Source organism: Metarhizium album (genome assembly GCF_000804445.1).
Source record: "Metarhizium album ARSEF 1941 chromosome Unknown scaffold_1, whole genome shotgun sequence".
NCBI classification, from domain to species: domain Eukaryota; kingdom Fungi; phylum Ascomycota; class Sordariomycetes; order Hypocreales; family Clavicipitaceae; genus Metarhizium; species Metarhizium album.
The window spans coordinates 93,032-112,458 of record NW_024467575.1 but is presented as its reverse complement, the minus strand read 5'-3'; the positions used below and the strand labels follow the sequence as shown (position 1 = coordinate 112,458).

The following is a 19,427-nucleotide window of genomic DNA, read 5'->3' as shown; positions in this document are numbered from 1 at the left end:
GCCATGGACGTGGCGCCACGACGAGGCGTCCAAGTCAACTTGTTGGGGCCATTGACTTTGCATCTTGAATGGGACATCTTTTGTTGACGCGATAACGCGTTGGCCGTTGTCTTTGTTGAGCCAAGTATAAAATGGGGAAGCCTGGAGTATCGTGCCGGAGCATAGCTTCGCTCCACATGGTCAGCCTTTGTTCTGACCTCGGCCACGGTGGTTATTGTCAACGTGCAAATCTGGACAATGTACGTTACTCTGTAACTGATAATCAAGTACGGAGTACGGAGTAAATAATAAAGAAAATAAAAGAAAAGTGACCGGCCGCGGCCCGCCCAATGGCAAGCAACTAAAAGTGGGACAAACCGAGATGCTGGCCACTCATGGGGCTGTCCTCCAATCGATCCCTGTCGCCTCGACAACGTGACGCTCCGAAAATCATGTTTGTGAGCGTTTCGGCCCTCCAGGGTCTGACTCCGACGTCTCGACTCTGAGCAACTCCAACGCGGGAATCTGCCGGGCCTAGAACAGAGGGCCCCATACATCTTGCTCGCGTGTGAAAATCCCGCCAAAATCCCTCTCCATTCCTGTGCTTTGCATCCGCCTCTGGTGTTAGCAGCAGTTCACGGGCCATTGCAGTTTGTCTCCGTGTCCACATCCACAACCGCTTCCCCTTTACCCACGAGGCACGGCCGACGACGCTCTGTAAACATGTCGGGCAACACCATGAGAGGGACGCCCAACCGCAACCAGGGCAGGGGAAACATCCCCTTTGCCAACAGTCCGGCAAACTCGAACATCCCTCGCCCGGTTCTGGACAGCCAGCCTAGCGAGGCGAGCTCCTCTGTCAGTGCCAGCCGGCAGAAGCAGTCCAAGCGTGATGAGGTGCGTTCAATCGTGACGAGGGGGTTGGAGCTGGACACATGGACAGAAGCGTATGCGGCTGCTAACTGCCTGGCTCCAGGCCATCCGTAGGAAAATGGAGAATGATCTCTCCAAGAAGAAGCATTTGACGAACCGCGCCAGGCATTCTCGCAAAGCGCCCCCGGGCACCGTGCTGGCCCTCAAGCCCAGCCAAGCATTGCAGATCAAGCCGCAGACTACCGTGTCCGAGGCTGCCCAGCTCATGGCCGCAAAACGAGAGGATTGTGTACTGGTCACCGACGACGACGACCGCATCGCCGGTATCTTTACCGCCAAGGATCTTGCCTTCCGCGTGGTTGGAGCTGGGCACAAGGCGGCCAATATCACCATTGCAGACATCATGACAAAGAACCCTCTCTGCGCTCGCACTGACACAAGCGCCACGGATGCACTAGATCTGATGGTTCGCAAGGGATTTCGTCACTTGCCAGTCATGGACGAAAATCAGGATATTTCTGGTGTGTTGGACATCACCAAGTGCTTTTACGATGCTATGGAGAAATTAGAGCGGGCCTATTCTTCCTCTAGAAAGCTCTATGATGCGTTGGAAGGTGTTCACTCCGAGTTGGGCGCTTCTCAGCCCCAGCAGATTATTCAGTATGTCGAGGCACTTCGATCCAAAATGTCTGGGCCGACTCTGGAATCTGTTTTGAATGGCATCCCCCCCACAACGGTCAGCGTCAGGACCTCGGTCAAGGAGGCCGCTGCCTTGATGAAGGAAAACCACACCACTGCTGTGTTGGTGCAGGATGGAGGTGCGATTACTGGTATCTTCACCAGTAAAGACGTCGTTTTGCGCGTCATCGCTCCTGGCCTTGATCCGGCGAACTGCAGCGTTGTCAGGGTCATGACGCCCCATCCAGACTTTGCCCCGATGGATATGACCATTCAAGCCGCACTGCGCAAGATGCACGGTCAGTTCAAGTCCTGCGACTTCCTTGCTGCTGTGCCCAAAGCTAATCCAAGATGTAGATGGCCATTATCTCAACCTACCTGTCATGAATGATGGCGGCGAAATCGTCGGCATGGTCGACGTCCTCAAACTCACCTATGCTACTCTTGAGCAAATCAACACCATGTCTAGTGGAGATGGTGAAGGACCTGCCTGGAACAAGTTTTGGCTCTCTATTGATAACGAGACAGAGTCAGTCATGTCTGGTGAGGGCAGTCACAGTCATCATCATACCAACCTTGGATCTCGCATGATGTCTCCTGATGCAACTAGGGAACGCCTTGGGGACAGCGTAGCGCCAGGTGACTCTGCTTCCCACGTCGGTGCTGGATCACCCGCTCGCTCAATCGTCCCTGAGATCCCTGAGCAGAACCCAGCTGATGTACCGTTCCCCTTCAAGTTCAAGGCACCGTCAGGTCGAGTGCATCGGCTGCAGGTTGTAGCTGCTCAGGGCATGGGAGCCTTTGTATCTGCCGTTGCAGCGAAGCTTGGTGCCGAGGTCGACGCCATTGGTGGTGTGCCATCCGTGGAAGAGGGCAAAATTACCGGTGCTGGGTTTGCTCTCAGCTACATGGACAATGAGGGTGATACTGTTTCCATCACTACGGACAATGACCTGCTTGAAGCCATCCTCCTCGCTCGTCAAAGTCGACATGACAAGGTTGACCTCTACGCTCATGATCCCGAGAAGCCACCAGTGGCACCACCCGCTCCCGTTGAGACACCTGTCATTCCGACGCCGCCAACTTCTTTTGCCTCCGGTCTCCGTGAGCGCCGAAAAGCTCACGACGAAGACGAAGACGACGATGAGGACGAGAATGACGATGATGGCGTACCAGCCCGACGCTCAAGGCGGACCAGAGCGGCGCGTGCTCAGGAGCAGCTTATTGCAGGAGTGCCAAACGATCTCCTACTCCCTGGTGCTATTGTGACACTGGCAGTAGTTATTGTTGGGGTCTTTACTATTACAAGAGCCACCGGCAGATGATATGAGCTGAAGTAGCTTCTTTGTATCACTAACGAAGTTACGAGGCCGAAGTCGACTGTGGGTGACTGTAAATAAACATAGCCAGTTTTTCTTGTATGTGATAGAGGGACTGTTTAATTTTATTTATTTCCACCTTGGTAACTCTTAGCTGTTAACCGCATTGAGCTAGCCGATGTTGCCCACGACTCCATCGTGTGAAAGGAAGGCACAAGAAATGCGGAGTAACAGCGTCTTGTTATGTGCGAGAAACAATAAAAGTGGAGCACTACATAGCGGCTGGCCCGCTGCATTGCGCATCCGGTCGGAAAAATTGGTCTCCGGCATCCTGACATGGCCCCTGTCGGTGGTTCAACTTGTGAACTTTTGGTGACCGCGAGATTTGGCACTTGGGCAAGCGCTTTAATCGGGCAAACGACCCGTCACGTTGCGTCGCCATGATACTCAGAAAGGCTGCTGTACGGCATGGCGGGTCGGTCACGAACATGGCACGGTCTCTCAACTGTTTACACAGCTCGATAGGCCGCGCATCGGCGCCTCCCATCTCGAGATCTGCTGGGCGACTGCTGTCCATCGAAGCAAATAGCCAGAACACTGCCGATCCGACCTCGAGTGCATCTGCCCAGCCGAAAATTCTCTCAGCAGCGTCGTCCAAGAAGAGGAAACAAAAGGCTGTTCAAGAGTTCATCATGAGCCTCGGCTTCGATTCCGCCCGGGAACACTCGGGGGCTTCTTGGACAAAACCGCACCAGATGGGAAGCAAGGGGCGAGAGGTGACCCCGGCGCAGCAGTTTGCAGAGTTCCAAAGGATCCAGAAGAATACAAGAAGCATCGGCTCTCGTCTGGACAGACGTTACGTGCCGGCTGAACTGATCAGCAACCCCCCGGGCCCCGAGGATGTTTCGTTGGAGCTGCTGATGGCTTCGCAAGCACACATGGGACACAATACCTCTCTGTGGAACCCTGCCAACTCTCGATATATTTACGGAGTCCGACAGGGGATCCACATCATCTCTCTCGAGACGACTGCCGCGCACCTGCGACGAGCTGCTCGGGTCGTGGAGGAGGTTTCTTACCGAGGTGGTGTCATCCTCTTTGTGGGGACTCGAAAGGGCCAGATGGAAATTGTCACCAAAGCCGCCGAACTGGCCGGTGCGTGCCATTTGTTCACCAAGTGGACGCCTGGAGCCATTACGAACCGAGATGTCATCCTCAAGACTCAGGCTACCAAGGTTGTCGATCATTTGGACTCCGAGTTGGATGGTTTCGACATGTACAAGGGCGTGGCCAGACCGCTGCTGCCTGACTTGGTCGTCTGTTTGAATCCCTTGGAAAACTACACCATGTTGTACGAGTGTGGCCTGAGAAACATTCCCACAATTGGGGTCATTGATACAAATGTCGACCCGTCGTGGGTTACGTATACGATTCCCGCCAATGACGACAGGTGTGTCGCACCACCATTGGTGTCTTGGTGCTGATTTTGACTGACTGGTTGGATTCTAGTTTACGAGCAATGGCTGTCGTTGCCGGGGTGCTGGGCCGAGCTGGTCAGAAGGGCAAGGAACGTCGCCTCCAGGACTCTTCTCGAGGCAAGGTTTCATGGAACACGTCACCCGAGTTGGAGAGACACATGAAGAAGGAGATCCAGGCCGCGGCGGTGAAGCGCAAGCAAGTGATGGGCCGAATACAGTCCAACTTTCAGGGGTTCAATGAAGAGGAACAGAAGCTCTTGAGAATCCGGAATGAAGAGGTTGGCCTTGAAGTGAGTGAGGATGAAATGGTGGAAATTCTAGGCGAGACTGCTGTGAGGGACGCCGTCGACGCCGTCGTCAAAGCAGCGGCAGCTTCTTCGGCGACGTCAGGCAGGGAAGAAGGGAAGGAACTTGCGGACATTGAGGCTCAACTCGAACGAGCGCACCAAAGACAAGACATGTAAATTAAGCCGCCGGTGCAAAGCAGGAGTGAGCAAGCTGGTGTCAGGTTTGTAAAAATATTCAACATTTGTATCATATATGGAGCGAAGAATACCTAGCAAACATGACTATGTACCATCCTACGTAGTGAAAGCAACTTGATACACGCATAGAGAGCAGCACATAAACTTACGGCACGGAGCGATGACGGAGCGATCACGCTCTATCGCGGAGTGGTAATATTTCTCTCTCTCTCTCTCTTCTCTTCTTTTTTTCAGCATCGGGTGATGAGTACTCGACACAGAGCAGCAGCGCGGAAAGACAGCGCACATCGGCTCGGATTAACCTGCAGCCGCAGCCATGGCAGCACAAAAATGGGGCAAGTGGGCATGCAGATGCACACGCCGGCCACACAAACAGAAATTGTGCCGGACTGTAAACTTCTCCCTGCGCATTTCCCCTCACCAGGCAGCCGACCTCACGACCGAACATCTCAGCACAGCCAAGCCAGGTCAGACCTCAGACCAGACGAGACCCGGACGTGCAGTCAAACGCCTGCTCCCTCCCCCCGGTGCCGGCGTGCGCGGGGGCCCAGGGTCAGCCTTTGAGGTTCCGGTTTGCCTTGCGCCTGCACCTGCACCATCATCAAGCACGGGCCAGTCCTGTTGGCTATTTCCCCTTTGCGCTCCGGTGTGCGGGACGACGGTGATATTATAGCTGGTAACAACTGTCTTGGCCGGTGAAGCGGTCAATGCCAGTAAGGCCTGCATGGCCTGGAATAGATCGACATTGTCCGGGTACACGGTATACTGCCAGGACCGGACCGGCCGCCTCCACCGAAATGCCCGCCGTGATGGACGATCCAGGCGGCCCCACTCTCTACCGGGTCTCCGGCCAGCCTCCGTTCCCGGACCCGAGCAGCCCCGGACTGCCCCCGGACATCGTCCCCCGCCAAGTCACACTGCGCGATCGTCAGACGGTTGCGACGATTGTGCCCTTTGCATCGCGGCACCAGCTCCCGGCCTCGCTGCTCGCGTACTTGTGCGACCAGCTGAACCGCGAGATCGACGGAGGCGATACCTATCCGATGATGGAGGCCTTCACGGTCGACGGCTTCGCAGACTATTGGTTCCAGACGTTTGGCGCCGTCATGCTGATGGGCAACATCGACAGCACGCAAGACGTCGTGGACGGCAAGGACTGGGCCAAGGAGTGCCTGGGAAGCTTCTTCATCAAGCCCAACTACCCCGGCCGCAGCAGCCACATATGCAACGCCAGCTTCATCACGACCGACGCCTCACGTAACCGTGGCGTAGGACGGCTCATGGGCGAGGCGTACATCGACTGGGCCCCGAGGCTGGGCTACACCTACAGCGTCTTCAACCTCGTCTACGAGACCAACGTGGCGTCGTGCCGGATCTGGGACGCCCTCGGCTTCAAACGCATCGGCCGCATCAAAGCCTGCGGCAACCTCCGGAGCCACCCGGACCGGCTCATCGACGCCATCATCTACGGCCGGGACCTGGCGCCGGGGGAGAGCGAAGAGCTCGTCAGCGAGGAGCGCTTCGACAAGATACGGTTCTACCTCAAGTACGGCAAGTACCCGAGCGGCGCGGACCGCGCCGAGAAGAGCAGGCTGCGCAGCGCGGCGACGCACTACAAGCTCCTCGAGGGCGACAAGCTCATGCTCAAGGACAAGGAGGTCATTTCCGACCCGGGCCGCCAGTACGAGATTGCCCGGAACGTCCACGCCATCCACCACGGCGGCATCAACAAGACCACCGCCACCATAGCCGACAAGTTCCACTGGAGCCGCATCAAGGAGACGGTCAGCGACGTGATCCGCGCCTGCGCCGAGTGCAAGGAGCTGGGCAAGACGCCGAATCCGGGCGGGAACAGGAAGGCCGCGAGCGCCGGCACGCCCGCGAGCTCAGCAGCGACGCCCTCGGCCAGCAGGCCCGCGCCGGCGGCCTCATGGGCTCGCTGTCCCGGCCCGACGCGGCGTCCGGCCAGGCCGCCTACGCCAACCCCAGCGATATATCGGTCCTCCCGCCGGCGCGGCACCATTCTCACGCCCACCACGACCACGCTCGACATGCCCCCCACCAGGGCCACCACGGGCACCATCATCACAACCCCATGCTCCAGGACCAGCCTGCTTGCCACGACACGTACCAGCCCATCGACCCCCAAATCATCGACCACCACGGCCATCAGCATGCCCCGTCGGCGCAGGACGACATGCCCTTTGACCAGTACCACCCTCACGCCGACTTTCAGGCGCTCCTCAATGCGACCGAGGACGTGGGCCCGGGGCAGGACGCCGACGCGGACACCGCGGCCGTGGATAGGGATCTAGAAATGCTGATTGAGCACGAGCACGTGGACGGCAACGAGGGCCCTATGGAGTGTCTAGACGAAGGGAGGAGGACGGAGCATCGGGACAGCCTTTACGATGTTGGCTTCGACGGCGGCTAGGGCCCCATGCTCGTGTGTGCTGAATCATGTAACTCGTAGCGACGGGCCTTGTTCGGCGGCGGCGTATCTGCACATGCAGCGCTCCGTTTGCGACTGTGTGTGCTCCGTGATTTGGCGTCCAATGCAACGCTGTGAGATACAAGTCTAGAAAGCACGCGCCGAGTTACACAGGTGACCACGACAACAGGTCCAGTATAGAGGTCGTCTTCTAGGTATCATACAGACCCTCAACATCCACATGGTTTCAATTCCTCCCTATATCCCCCCTGTTTTTTTCTCCTCGTAAAAGTTACCGCAAACCACATTTGCCGTGGCCTTTACCCTTCTGCCTCCATTTGCTTTTGCCCTCCCCCTGACTGTGCTCATCGCCGTGGCATTCCGCGGCCACGACCACGCACGGCCCGCTGAGCAGCACCCGGCGGCAGCTGGCCGGGAGCTTGGGGCTTCGCGCTCTCCTCGTTTCGAATGGTTTCGTCTACCCCTAGGATCAAACAGCTCGCTTCCGTGGCGGCCTGCAGGGCGTTGACCTTGACAAGCGCGGGTTCCCAGACAAAGCGCTCCATCATGTCGGCTACGCCCTCGTTCTTGAAGTCCACTCCCGCCCAGGTGCTGCCCTTGCGGTGCTCCACGCGCAGCTTGTTGAGAATGTCAGTCGCGTCGAAGCCGGCATTGTCGCATAGTTGTCGCGGGATGATCTCCAGGGCCTTGGCGAATGACTTGATGATGGCTTGTTGCTTGTGAGAGATGTTCTTGTCAGCGAAGCGGTGCAGGTAGGCCGAGACTTCCATTTCCACGGCGCCGCCACCACCGACAACCATGTGGTTCTTGATGGCTCTCTTTACAATCATGATGGCGTCGTGCAGAGATCGCTCCACCTCGGCGATAAACTGCTCTGCGCCCCCGCGTAGCACCAGAGTGCACGACTTGGCTTCGGGGCATTCCTCGAAGAAGTTGAATCGCTCGCTGCCAATCTGGCGCTCCTCGAAGCTTCCACATGTGCCCAAGTGCTGGGGCAGGATGTCAGAGCACGTTGACTGGATGACAGCCCCAGCAGCCTGGACCACGCGCTCCATGTCCTCTGAGGCGACACGGCCAGCGCAGAAGATGTCTCTGTCGGCAAAGTATTGTGTGGCTAAATCGCCAATTGGCAACTTGCTGAGAACGACCTTGGCACCGGTCTTGTAGATAGCTTCCAGCTTCTTGTAAATTATTTGCCACTCAGCATCGACGATAGCTTGGTACTCGGACACCTGCTCCACGCGAACCTCGGCGTTGTCTTTCTCCGCCTTGAGTTCCAGCTCCACATTCAGGCATACAATTTTGGGCTTCTTGAACGACTTGGGTTGTTGCTCGAAACCGGCGTACGAGAAGGTCTTCTTGAAAGCCACACCGTTGACGAATCGCGAGTCGGTCAACGAGCCACCAGGGACCTTCTTTATTCCGATTAATTTCTCGTTGAGATCGTCTTGATCGAGTGATAGGACGGCATCGACGACCACTAAATCGCGGACCCCCAGGTTAGCGGATACCACACCGGTGAAAAGGTTGGTCAAGTGTCAGTTGTCTTACTCTCAGTGAAAAACTCGGTATTTTGCTTGATTAACTTGCTTGTCATGGCAGTCCCGGCCAATTTTTTCAGCGTATCGCGGCGGTTGGCCTCGCTTGTGCTAATGGCGATCTCCTTAATCTTATTGACAGCCAACTGTGATGCTCTTCTCAAACCCTTGATGATGATCTGAGAGCTGACACCCTGCTCGACATGGTCTTTGACCTCCTTCAACATCTCGCCGGCAAGAACAACGACGGAGGTGGTGCCGTCACCAACTTCAGCGTCTTGTGATCGAGCGATGTCGACAAGGATTCGGGCAGCTGGGTGGACGATATCGAGGAGCTTTGCGGGACTGTTAGCATGCGGCCTTTTTGATGCCGAGTTACCTGCCGTAGATCAGAGTGTTTATACACCTGGAGCATTAGGGTAGTGTCGAACCTTCATGACAGTAGCGCCATCGTTGGTGATGGTCTGCTTGCCATTCTCATCAACCATCAACAGGTCCCCGCCATAGGGGCCTAGGGTCGATTTTATGGTGGTCTGAACAGCAAGACAGGCGTTGATGTTTGAGATGATCTGGCCCTTGCCCTGGGAAGTATCGGTACCTGTTCTCGAAAGCGTGCAATCAGCCAAAGAGAGCTCTCGAAACGGTAGGGTAGGCGTGTGAAGCCTCGAGGCGACGAGGGGTGATGGCGGTGGGGCAGCACTCACCTTCCTTGAGGACGATGATGGTGGGAGTTTGGCCTCCAAAGGACATTGTGGCGGTGTTCGTGAGATTTGCGGTCGCCTTGGAGCTCGACAGAGAATTCTGCGCGCAGTTTCCGTACTGGCCGAGTCACACGAATTGCGATGACAGTCGTCGACGGTTGAGGATGCTGAGCGGGACGCCGTTGGAGCTCCAGCCAAAAAATTGCGATGGTGGGCAGCCAGTCGGTCAGCAGCAGCGGTTGTACAGTATATTAGACAATGCGCACTGTACGATGAAGCGGACATGGTCGTCCGGATCGTTACTTTATAAGTCGGCTCCAAGAGGGAGCTGCACAAATTTATCTAGCTGAATTCCAGATCAGAAACGGAAACGTGATTTTAGTATGCAAAAGATTCGCATCTCATTACGAAGCAACGCCGCCACTTGATCAGACTTTCTCAAACATATATTCGGTTGACAGTTCAATTCACTAGTATTCGTGCTACGATTATAGAACACTCGAATGCATTCCCACTCCATTTTGATTGAGCGAATTGAGATGATTGGTGATGAAGGGAGAACGCTTACATCTAGTCATTCAGCAACTCGACCGCTTCGTTTCAAGTTGAACCAGCTCTGTCCAATGCTATCTCGGCTCTGTTCATGCATACTCTTTGAATACTTTGAAGAGATATGCCCAAAATATTATACACCGAGATTATAACGCACTACTGTCGTCGTCGAATGCATCAATCATTATAAAATTGGACAGAGGAACCCATTTTTTGCTATACCTATTACCTACCTAACTTACTTAAGTACTTACCTACTTAACCCAGCCAAGGTTGTCGTCACCCCGCCGAACACTGTTGTAGCCCACACCGCCTTTACCCCCAAGGCAGAAAAAAGTGACCCCAATCCAGCCCACCACGACTTCGTGCGGGCCGTTGTTCGTCCCAGCTTGCGAAATCACCTTCCAGCGACCGCTGCTCCGCCACAACGTAAACCACCTCCTAGTGAGCTCGCAAGCATCATCATGTCGGCCGCGCAGCTTCTCAACCCCAAGGCCGAGTCCCGAGTACGTCTCGTCTTTGTCAAGTTCCCTGAATAGCCGTGTGTCGTGTGCATGCTAACAAGTCTGCCAGAGGAGGGGTGAAGCTCTAAAGGTTAATATCAATGCCGGCATTGGCCTGCAGGAGGTTCTCAAGTCTAATCTTGGCCCTCTCGGTACAATCAAAATGTGAGTTCACTGCGATATGAATTGCTGCTCCTGGAGCATGACTGACGTCCTTTCCCCAGGCTGGTTGACGGAGCTGGACAGGTGCGGACCTCTGCCATTTCTTCCCCTTAGGGGAATACGATGAGGCTGATTCTCTTTCACCCTCAGATCAAACTGACCAAAGATGGAAACGTTCTTTTGAGAGAAATGCAAATCCAGAATCCGACTGCCGTTATGATTGCCCGAGCTGCGACTGCTCAGGACGACATTTGCGGAGACGGCACCACTTCAGTTGTGCTGCTAGTTGGTGAGCTGTTGAAGCAGGCGGACAGATACATCTCAGAAGGGCTGCACCCTCGTGTCATCTGCGATGGATTCGAAATTGCCAAGGCTGAGGCTCTCAAGGTTTGCTTTATTGCCCCGAGATGTTGCAAAGCAGCTCGGTTCAGGCTCTAACTCTAGTTATCTAGTTTCTCGATGGCTTCAAGCTCTCCAAAGAGGTCGACCGAGAACTACTCCTGAACGTGGCGCGCACCTCTCTCGCCACGAAGCTCAACTCCACGCTTGCGAAGAAGCTCACGCCCGCCATAGTCGACGCTGTTCTCTCAATCTACCAAGAACCTGCCAAGCCCGACTTGCACATGGTTGAAATCATGAAGATGCAGCATCGTACTGCTTCCGACACTCAGCTCATTCGTGGTCTTGCCCTAGATCACGGTGCTCGTCACCCAGACATGCCAAAGAGACTCGAGAACTGCTACATCTTAACCATGAATGTCAGCTTGGAATACGAGAAGACTGAAATCAACTCCGGCTTCTTTTACTCCAGCGCTGACCAGCGGGAGAAGCTCGTGGAGAGTGAGCGCCGATTTATCGACGCCAAGTTGAAGAAGATTGTGGAGCTGAAGAAGGAACTTTGTGGAACGGACGGCAAGAAGAACTTTGTCATCATCAACCAAAAGGGTATCGATCCACTGTCCCTGGACGTACTGGCAAAGAATGGCATCCTCGCGCTTCGACGTGCGAAGCGAAGAAACATGGAGCGTCTGCAGTTGATCTGTGGTGGCGTGGCCCAAAATAGCGTTGACGACCTGTCTGCTGACGTTCTTGGATGGGCTGGCCTTGTCTATGAGCAGACTTTGGGGGAGGAGAAGTATACCTTTATCGAAGAGGTCAAAGACCCCAAGTCTGTGACTCTCATGATCAAGGGGCCTAACCAGCACACCATCGCCCAAGTGACGGATGCTGTCAGAGACGGATTAAGAAGCGTCTACAACATGATTGTTGACAAGAGCGTCGTTCCCGGCGCGGGCGCGTTCCAACTGGCCTGTGCTCTCCACCTGAAGAGTGACGCCTTTTCCAAGACAGTCAAGGGCAAGGCCAAGTCTGGCGTTCAGGCGTTTGCCGATGCGCTGCTGATCATCCCCAAAACGCTGGCTGCTAACGCGGGACACGATGTTCAGGATGCTTGTAAGTAACATATGGTTCAGACGAGCTCGTATTGGGGCGCTGACACGTAAACTATAGTGGCTGCTATGGAGGACGAATGCAATGACGGGGATGTTGTCGGCCTGAACTTGGAGAGCGGAGAGCCCATGAGCCCGGAGTTGGAGGGCGTCTTTGATTCATTCCGAGTCCTGAGAAACTGCATTGCTTCCAGCTCCAGCATTGCATCGAACCTCTTGCTTTGTGACGAGTTGTTGAAAGCCCGGCAAATGGGTAGAGCTGCAGGTCCGGGCCCTGGAATGGACGGCCCTGATGACCACATGTAAATGTTAATACTCGTACTAGATGGCGTGGCAGAATAGAAAGTTGAGGGTATACTTTTATCTCCCTCCCTCTCGTCTCTCTCTTTTTATTTTTCTTTCGTGAATACAATGATTCTACATTGAGCCATGGTTGGGCAACGCCATAAGTCCTGGTGGCCCGGGCCCGGGCCCGGACTGGACCCTGGACTTCCTGGACTTGCGTCATATCGACAAGCAGCATCAAGGCCAAGGCTGCCTTGCCTTTGTAGCCCAAAAAAATTTCCCGACCCCACCATCAATACCAGCTTTCGCAAAATTTTACAGTCATGACCTCATACGACTCTGACTCTTCAGATGGAGGGGAGTTTACAGAGACCAACGTCCTCTTGGGATATGCCTCCAAAGACTTACAAGACGAGACTATAAGCAAATTAGGCGGCATTCCTGTAAGTGCCCTCAGCAGCAAGACGCGCCGTGCCCCTCAGTGCTGATGGCTGACAATGGGGCAAGGAATGGCTGGAAGCCGACAAGCCGCCCTCAGCAGCTCTCGCGCGATGTAAAGTCTGCGGGAACCTCATGGTTCTCATCCTCCAGTTGAATGCCGAACTACCAGAGAGATTCCCCGGCCACGATCGACGACTATACGTATTCGCCTGCAAGCGCGAATCCTGCCGCCGCAAGCCGGGGAGCATTCGAGCTCTGCGCGGGGTAAGAATCTGGGCCGACGACACCGCGGCAGCTCCGGCGACGGAAGCAGAAGAAGGGCCGAAGAAGCAGGAGGCGAGTCCTCGTGACGGCGACGGCCTCGCCTTGGGCGACGCCCTGTTCGGAGGCCAGGCCATCGGCGGCGGGTCAGGAGCCAACCCGTTTTCCAGCAACGCGAACCCGTTCAGCACCGGCTCCGGCAACCCGTTTAACACAACGCCTTCGCAGGGCCGGCTCGGTCTTCATCAGCAGGGACATGTGGCAAGAGGGGACGCCAGGCCTGCCTCGGCCTCGCTCAGCAAGACCTTTGCGGAATCGTTGGCGCTGGGCACGGGCACGGGCACGGGGCCTACCGGTCCTGCTCCTCCTGCTCCTCCTCCTGAGCCGTGGCCGGAGAGCTCGGCCTTGCCCAAGCCGTATCCGACGCTTTATCTGGCAGAGGCTGACTACGAAACGCTCGAGCCGGCGTCGACCAAGATCCCCGACAATGCGCGTGTGGAAGAGGTTGATGCGCCCGAGACTGTGTCCGCCCTGGACCGCGAAGCGTTCGAGTCGTCCATGGATGCTGCGTTTCAGAGATTTGCGGATCGCCTTGCCCAGAACCCAGACCAGGTGATTCGCTACGAGTTTGCGGGCACGCCGCTTCTTTACTCGAGGACGGACGCGGTGGGGGAGAAGCTCACCAAGGGTTCGATTCCTGGATGCCCCAGTTGCGGCGGCAAGAGGACGTTCGAGGTGCAGCTTACGCCGAACGCCATCGCGGAGCTGGAAGCCGACGACTTGAGCCTGGAGGGGATGGAGTGGGGGACGATTATTGTTGGCGTGTGCGAGCGGGATTGTGTCCCTGGGCATATCGGCAAGGACGAGGCCGGATATCTGGAGGAGTGGGCTGGGGTACAGTGGGAGGAGCTTACGAAGCAAAAGTAGCCCGGATATACGACTCTCACGACTGTGAACGTGAACAGACAACTGCCGTGTGATGAGCCGTGCGTTAGATTAAACATGAAAGGTCACCAATCGTCTCGGGCAAGGAGTAGGTGCCTAAAAGATCTGCGTTCTATGCTGACCTCTGATCTTGATGCTGCCTACGTTGATGAAATGTCCGATTGAACGCCTGGATTGGAATCTCTCCCCTTTTCCCATTTTCGTTGGGTTTCTTCCCACCCATCCACAAATGATTCTCATCGTTTTGAGCGCACTCCCATCGCGTGGCTCATCATGCTTGCATCATGTCCCACCAAGATATTTTCTTCTCTCAACCCTCTTCCGTCGTTATCCTGGAGCCTTTGATACCGCCCATTTTGACGACTTGGCTTACACAGTCTCCTCCCATGATCGTCGGATTACCCTTGCGAATTGCTCCACGTTCACGTCCTCGCGAATCTCGGCCTTCTTAGCCTCATTATCTGGGTTCAAAGGAATCTTGACGTTGCCCTCGCCGTCGACTGTGAATCCGCAGACATCGGTGACGAAGTTGCGGGTGGCGTCCTCGTTGAGACCGAGCCAGGACTCGAGGTGGGCGAGCTTCAGCTCACGGAAGGCCTGGGAGACGAGCTGAGCGATACGGAGTCGGATCATATCCTCGAAGCCGGAAATGTCGGCGATCAGGTCAGCGCACAGGTCGTCACCGTCCACGGAGGCCCAGAACTGGGCATACTGAGCCCCCTCGAGTTGCGAGTTGAGCGATCGCAGCTTCGTCAGGGCCTCGTGGAGTTCGCCTGTAGCGGCGGAAGAAGGGTTGATCAGGTGGAGGGCGAGGGAGAACTGCGCCGAGGGAAACAGGGTCATGGCTTTGACGAGAATGTTGGTGACGACCTCATCCTTCAATCGATCGGGGTTCAGCTGGTATCTAGACGGGCGGGCGAGCAGGATACACATTAGCCAACATTGTTCACGCGCAGCAAAAAGGACGTGTTGAGATTTGCGGAACACGCGTTTTGGAGGCAGCCGTCAGAGCTGATATGCTGACTTCATGGGCGTGAGATGAATTACTCCCGTCGCTGTCAGGTAATAGGAAACGTTGACAAATATTCATCACTAGGCTGCTATGGGTGTCGGAAAAAAATTGCCATTGATATCGCGAAACAGTCCCGGCCTTGCCGGTGATGATGGGCAAATTTCGACTCACAACTTGAGCAATGTTCTATTAGCATTGGAGTCGCAAAACTTCTGTTCACATTGCTCCTGCAAGTATGTCTCCAAGGAACCGACAGCCTCCGGATTGTAGCGTTCAAGACCGTTAATAATGTTGGTGATATAATCGGGCCGCTCGGGCGGGTCTTCGCCGTTCATATTGTCGGTATTGATGGGGGTTGCTGGTGGTTGAGGGGGTTGATGTCGAGAGGACGTTCGTGATGGTGGGGCAGAGGGAAGTTTTTCAACGAGCGATCGTTTGTGGGCTCCAAAGGGGCTTAGTGCAATGGGACGGGGCTTCCCATGTTCCGTGCCGACCTGGAGCACTGTCAGGCGGCAAGTCGTTTCTACTGCCTGAATTTGGAGATGCCATCACGTGGTGTCGCGACAGAGCGTCATAGACGTGTAGGCTCGCTGGCACGCGTTCACGGTCATGCCTCTAGCAACACTGCGATTTTCTGGAACTTGTGAAAAATCCGACGAAATAAATATGAGTTCACGACTGAGTATGGAATTTTTGCACTGGTGGTGATTTCAACTTGAGCTCAGCGCTCCCTCCCCTCCCACGGTCGAAACTAACAAGACGTTCGTAGATATCCGTGGCCGGACAATCTAGAACAATGTCTAGTCCATCAAAAAAGAGGAAGCTGAACACAGGTGGGAAGCAGAATGGAGGACCGGCAAAGGGCTTAGAATTCTTCTTTGCCAAGCAAAGACAGAGCAATGCAGGCGCTTCCTCGGCAGATGCCACTGACGTGCCTGAGTTGGCATCTGCGGAACTAACAGATGAAGAAATAGCACGTAAGCTTCAAGCCGAATGGGACAAAGAAGCAGCAGATGAGGGTAGAAACGGAACTGAGGATACTCGGAGCACTTCGCCGACTGCGAATTCGGCAACCGATGACCTGACGTCCGCTTCCCAACCAGAATCAAAGCCTCATACAAAAAGGGAGGCTAAATTGCCGACTTCACTGGGGACTACTCTTACCTTGCAATCTACAGGAACGGCTGAGGACTCTATTACTTCTAACATTCCTCTTGATGAGCCTCCTTTAGCATTTGAGCCATCAAAGTATCTTGACTTGTTGAGGGAGCACTGGGCAGGTGAGGGCGGAAATGCCTCTTATGCTTTGCTCACCCGATGTTTCGTCCTCGTGAGTGGCACAGCGAGCCGCATCAAGATAGTTGATACACTTGTGAATTGCCTCCGGCTGCTTATTGAAGGAGACCCTTCCAGTCTCCTACCAGCTGTGAGTTGCTCTGCTACGATGCCGCCTCAGGCCCTCTGTTTACATTCAATAGGTGTGGTTGGCTACAAACTCCATATCGCCGCCATATGTATCCCTGGAACTGGGGCTGGGGGGTTCCGCAATATCTAAAGCTCTAAAGCAAGTGTGTGGCTTGGACAACAGGTCGCTGAAGGCAATCTATGACAAGTACGGCGATGCCGGCGACGTAGCCTTTGAGGCCAAAAAGAAGCAGAGATTTACGTTGAAAAAGCCAAGGCCACTTACAATCAAAGGCGTTCACCAATCTCTCGTCAAGATTGCCACCTCTCAAGGACAGGGCAGCGCACAGGCGAAACAGCGCATTGTGGATCGACTGTTGCAAGATGCTAGGGGCGGCGAGGAGAGCCGGTTCATTGTGCGAACCCTATGCCAGCATGTAAGTCGTTGCGATAGCTTTCTTGCCACAGCAAATCTTGCTCATACTACATGTAGCTAAGAATCGGCGCCGTGAAAACCACCATGCTCATTGCGCTGTCAAGAGCCTTTCTGTTATCCCGGCCGCCTGGTGCAGATTACTCCCCCATGTGTATCCCTGAACTTTCCAAGCTGAGGAAAGAAGAACTCGCCGAGATTTGGGGTAAAGCTGAGGAAACCGTCAAAGCTTGCTTTGCACGACGACCCAACTACAATGACTTGGTCCCGGTCCTCCTGGAAATTGGAATATCAGACGAGTTGTTGATCAGATGTGGGCTAGCTCTGCATATTCCACTTCGACCCATGTTGGGCAGCATTACCAGAAATCTGTCGGAAATGTTGACAAAACTACAAGGAAGAGATTTTGCCTGTGAATACAAATATGATGGACAGAGGGCCCAGGTGCATTGCGACGATGGCGGAAAGGTGTCGATATTTTCACGGCATCTAGAACTTATGACGGATAAATATCCCGACCTTGTAGAATTGGTCCCCAAGATCCGTGGAGAGGGTGTCGGCAGCTTCATCATGGAGGGCGAAGTCGTTGCAGTGGATCGAGAAACGGGCGAACTGAAGAGTTTTCAGACCTTGACTAATCGGGCGAGAAAGGACGTGGAGATTGGCAGCATCAAGATTGACGTTTGTCTGTTTGCCTTTGATCTCATGTTCCTGAACGATCAGCCGTTGCTGGGCCGTTCATTTAGGGAAAGACGAGAGTTGCTCCGGTCACTGTTCACCGAGGTGCCGCACAAGTTCACCTGGGTAAGAAGCCTTGATGCGACATCCAATGATTCGGAAACGGTGCTTGACTTTTTCAAATCGGCCACCGAGAGCAAATGCGAAGGAATCATGGTCAAAATCCTTGACAACCTGGCTGGTATCCCGTACTTGGGAGAGGAAGAGGGGCCGACTATCGAGGGAGCAGAGAAGCCGTCGACGGCCAAGGCAAAGCCCAAAGCAAAAAAAGGGGAAAACGCTGCAACAGCAGCGGGCGGAGGAGACAAGAAGAAGGCGGGTTCTCGACGAAAGCCCCTCCTCGCGACATACGAGCCCGACAAGCGGCTCGACTCGTGGCTCAAAGTGAAGAAGGACTACAATTCCAGTTTCGACACGTTGGATTTGATCCCGATTGCAGGATGGCACGGTCAGGGCCGAAAAGCGAAGTGGTGGTCCCCGATTCTTCTTGCCGTTCGCAACGAGGCGACGGGCATGCTGGAGGCAGTCTGCAAATGCATGTCCGGCTTTACCGACGCATTCTACAAGGAAATGAAGCAGTTCTACGATGACGGCGAAGACGGCGGGGAGCGCAGGAACACACGGTCACAGAAGCCGAGTTTCATAGAGTACTCTGGCCCCATGCCCGACGTCTGGTTCGAGCCGCAGGAGGTCTGGGAAATGGCCTTTGCGGATGTCACCCTGAGTCCGACCTACACCGCAGCCATCGGCCTCATCAGCGATGAACGGGGCTTGAGTTTGAGGTTCCCACGGTTCATTAAGAAGAGGGACGATAAGAGCTTGGACGAGGCGAGCACGAACGAGTTCTTGGCTGGACTGTGGAGGAAACAGGAGGCAAAGGCGGTTCCGCAAGACGCACAAGACGGGAGAGGAGATGAAGGGATTGAGCAGATGGAAGATGAATGAATGACGGTGTGTCTACTCTCCACGACGTATGCGATATAGTCAAGCAGTTTATTTGGATATGTCCTCATATCGTGTCACGGACACATGGCTACTAGCGCGTTGGCTTGGTAAATTCATAATTGCATCCCCTTCCGGCAAGTCTTTACTTGGCCGCGTTCAGCTTCTGTGCTATCAAGCTGAATACAGCTACAGACGCCATGAAGAGCACGGCATTGTAAAACTAAGGCTCATCAGTTGGGTTCGTTGATGCCGCGTCAGCCGTTGACGCATCTGCTTACAGCTTTGCGGGAGACGTCTCTCTCCTCGTCGTCTGTTCGGGCTTCAATGAAGAGCCGCCTCAAGTTGGGGAAGTTTGCCTTTTCGGTAACGTTAGCCGCGAGGAATTGAGACGGCAGAGCCAAGAGACCGGACCATGTTGCGACGTTTCGATGCCGCGCCCTGTGTTGGGGCTGAGCCTCGCGAGGAGACTAGAAGTATGATGTCGATGTCTAGTTGGAGGATTGGCAGACCAGGTCGCAGATGGCGGGATGGACCAGGCAACTACTTGAGTATGTTACTTGCGCACCTGCAAGGCTGGGGCTGGGCTTGGCACTAGCGCTGTAACGGCCAGCTGGGCCGCCGGCAGCAACTGTTTTACCGCCTGAAGCCCTGGGGCTTGTGCCCTGCGCCGGTGCTCTGCAGTGCAGCGGGCAACTGCACGCGCCTGGCAGCAGAAGTTGGCGGGGACGGTGGAGACCAACCAGTTGACTCGCCACGCCGCAGGGGAACCATATGCGTTAGGTGTGCCCCAGTGAT

General features: G+C 55.1%; 8 protein-coding genes across 8 annotated transcripts; 6 read left to right on the top strand and 2 right to left on the bottom strand.

Moving 5' to 3' along the window:
• Nucleotides 1-702: 702 nt before the first annotated feature.
• MAM_00033 (ribosomal protein subunit S4) lies at nt 703-2,855 on the top strand (the record flags this gene model as incomplete). The annotated part of the gene is made up of 3 exons (XM_040818833.1): nt 703-876; nt 956-1,829; nt 1,888-2,855. 3 exons carry the CDS (start codon nt 703-705, stop codon nt 2,853-2,855), a joined length of 2,016 nt encoding a protein of 671 aa, XP_040682097.1.
• A 434-nt stretch (nt 2,856-3,289) lies between these two features.
• On the top strand, nt 3,290-4,791 carry MAM_00032 (37S ribosomal protein MRP4; the record flags this gene model as incomplete). Its single annotated transcript, XM_040818832.1, has 2 exons — nt 3,290-4,299; nt 4,359-4,791. 2 exons carry the CDS (start codon nt 3,290-3,292, stop codon nt 4,789-4,791), a joined length of 1,443 nt encoding a protein of 480 aa, XP_040682096.1.
• Nucleotides 4,792-5,609: 818 nt separating this feature from the next.
• On the top strand, nt 5,610-7,246 carry MAM_00031 (histone acetyltransferase Spt10; the record flags this gene model as incomplete). Its single annotated transcript, XM_040818831.1, has 2 exons — nt 5,610-6,596; nt 6,668-7,246. 2 exons carry the CDS (start codon nt 5,610-5,612, stop codon nt 7,244-7,246), a joined length of 1,566 nt encoding a protein of 521 aa, XP_040682095.1.
• Nucleotides 7,247-7,608: 362 nt separating this feature from the next.
• On the bottom strand, nt 7,609-9,552 carry MAM_00030 (T-complex protein 1 subunit eta; the record flags this gene model as incomplete). The annotated part of the gene is made up of 4 exons (XM_040818830.1): nt 7,609-8,744; nt 8,816-9,137; nt 9,234-9,400; nt 9,507-9,552. The coding sequence occupies 4 exons, from the start codon at nt 9,550-9,552 to the stop codon at nt 7,609-7,611; spliced, it is 1,671 nt and encodes a 556-aa protein (XP_040682094.1).
• A 967-nt stretch (nt 9,553-10,519) lies between these two features.
• On the top strand, nt 10,520-12,474 carry MAM_00029 (T-complex protein 1 subunit zeta; the record flags this gene model as incomplete). Its single annotated transcript, XM_040818829.1, has 6 exons — nt 10,520-10,561; nt 10,629-10,723; nt 10,783-10,804; nt 10,871-11,107; nt 11,173-12,172; nt 12,230-12,474. The coding sequence occupies 6 exons, from the start codon at nt 10,520-10,522 to the stop codon at nt 12,472-12,474; spliced, it is 1,641 nt and encodes a 546-aa protein (XP_040682093.1).
• Nucleotides 12,475-12,776: 302 nt separating this feature from the next.
• MAM_00028 (PDCD2-C domain protein) lies at nt 12,777-14,082 on the top strand (the record flags this gene model as incomplete). The annotated part of the gene is made up of 2 exons (XM_040818828.1): nt 12,777-12,896; nt 12,961-14,082. 2 exons carry the CDS (start codon nt 12,777-12,779, stop codon nt 14,080-14,082), a joined length of 1,242 nt encoding a protein of 413 aa, XP_040682092.1.
• A 387-nt stretch (nt 14,083-14,469) lies between these two features.
• MAM_00027 (Translation initiation factor 3, subunit 12, eukaryotic) lies at nt 14,470-15,447 on the bottom strand (the record flags this gene model as incomplete). The annotated part of the gene is made up of 2 exons (XM_040818827.1): nt 14,470-15,004; nt 15,284-15,447. The coding sequence occupies 2 exons, from the start codon at nt 15,445-15,447 to the stop codon at nt 14,470-14,472; spliced, it is 699 nt and encodes a 232-aa protein (XP_040682091.1).
• Nucleotides 15,448-15,908: 461 nt separating this feature from the next.
• On the top strand, nt 15,909-18,632 carry MAM_00026 (DNA ligase, ATP-dependent; the record flags this gene model as incomplete). The annotated part of the gene is made up of 3 exons (XM_040818826.1): nt 15,909-16,538; nt 16,591-16,953; nt 17,010-18,632. The coding sequence occupies 3 exons, from the start codon at nt 15,909-15,911 to the stop codon at nt 18,630-18,632; spliced, it is 2,616 nt and encodes an 871-aa protein (XP_040682090.1).
• Nucleotides 18,633-19,427: the final 795 nt, after the last annotated feature.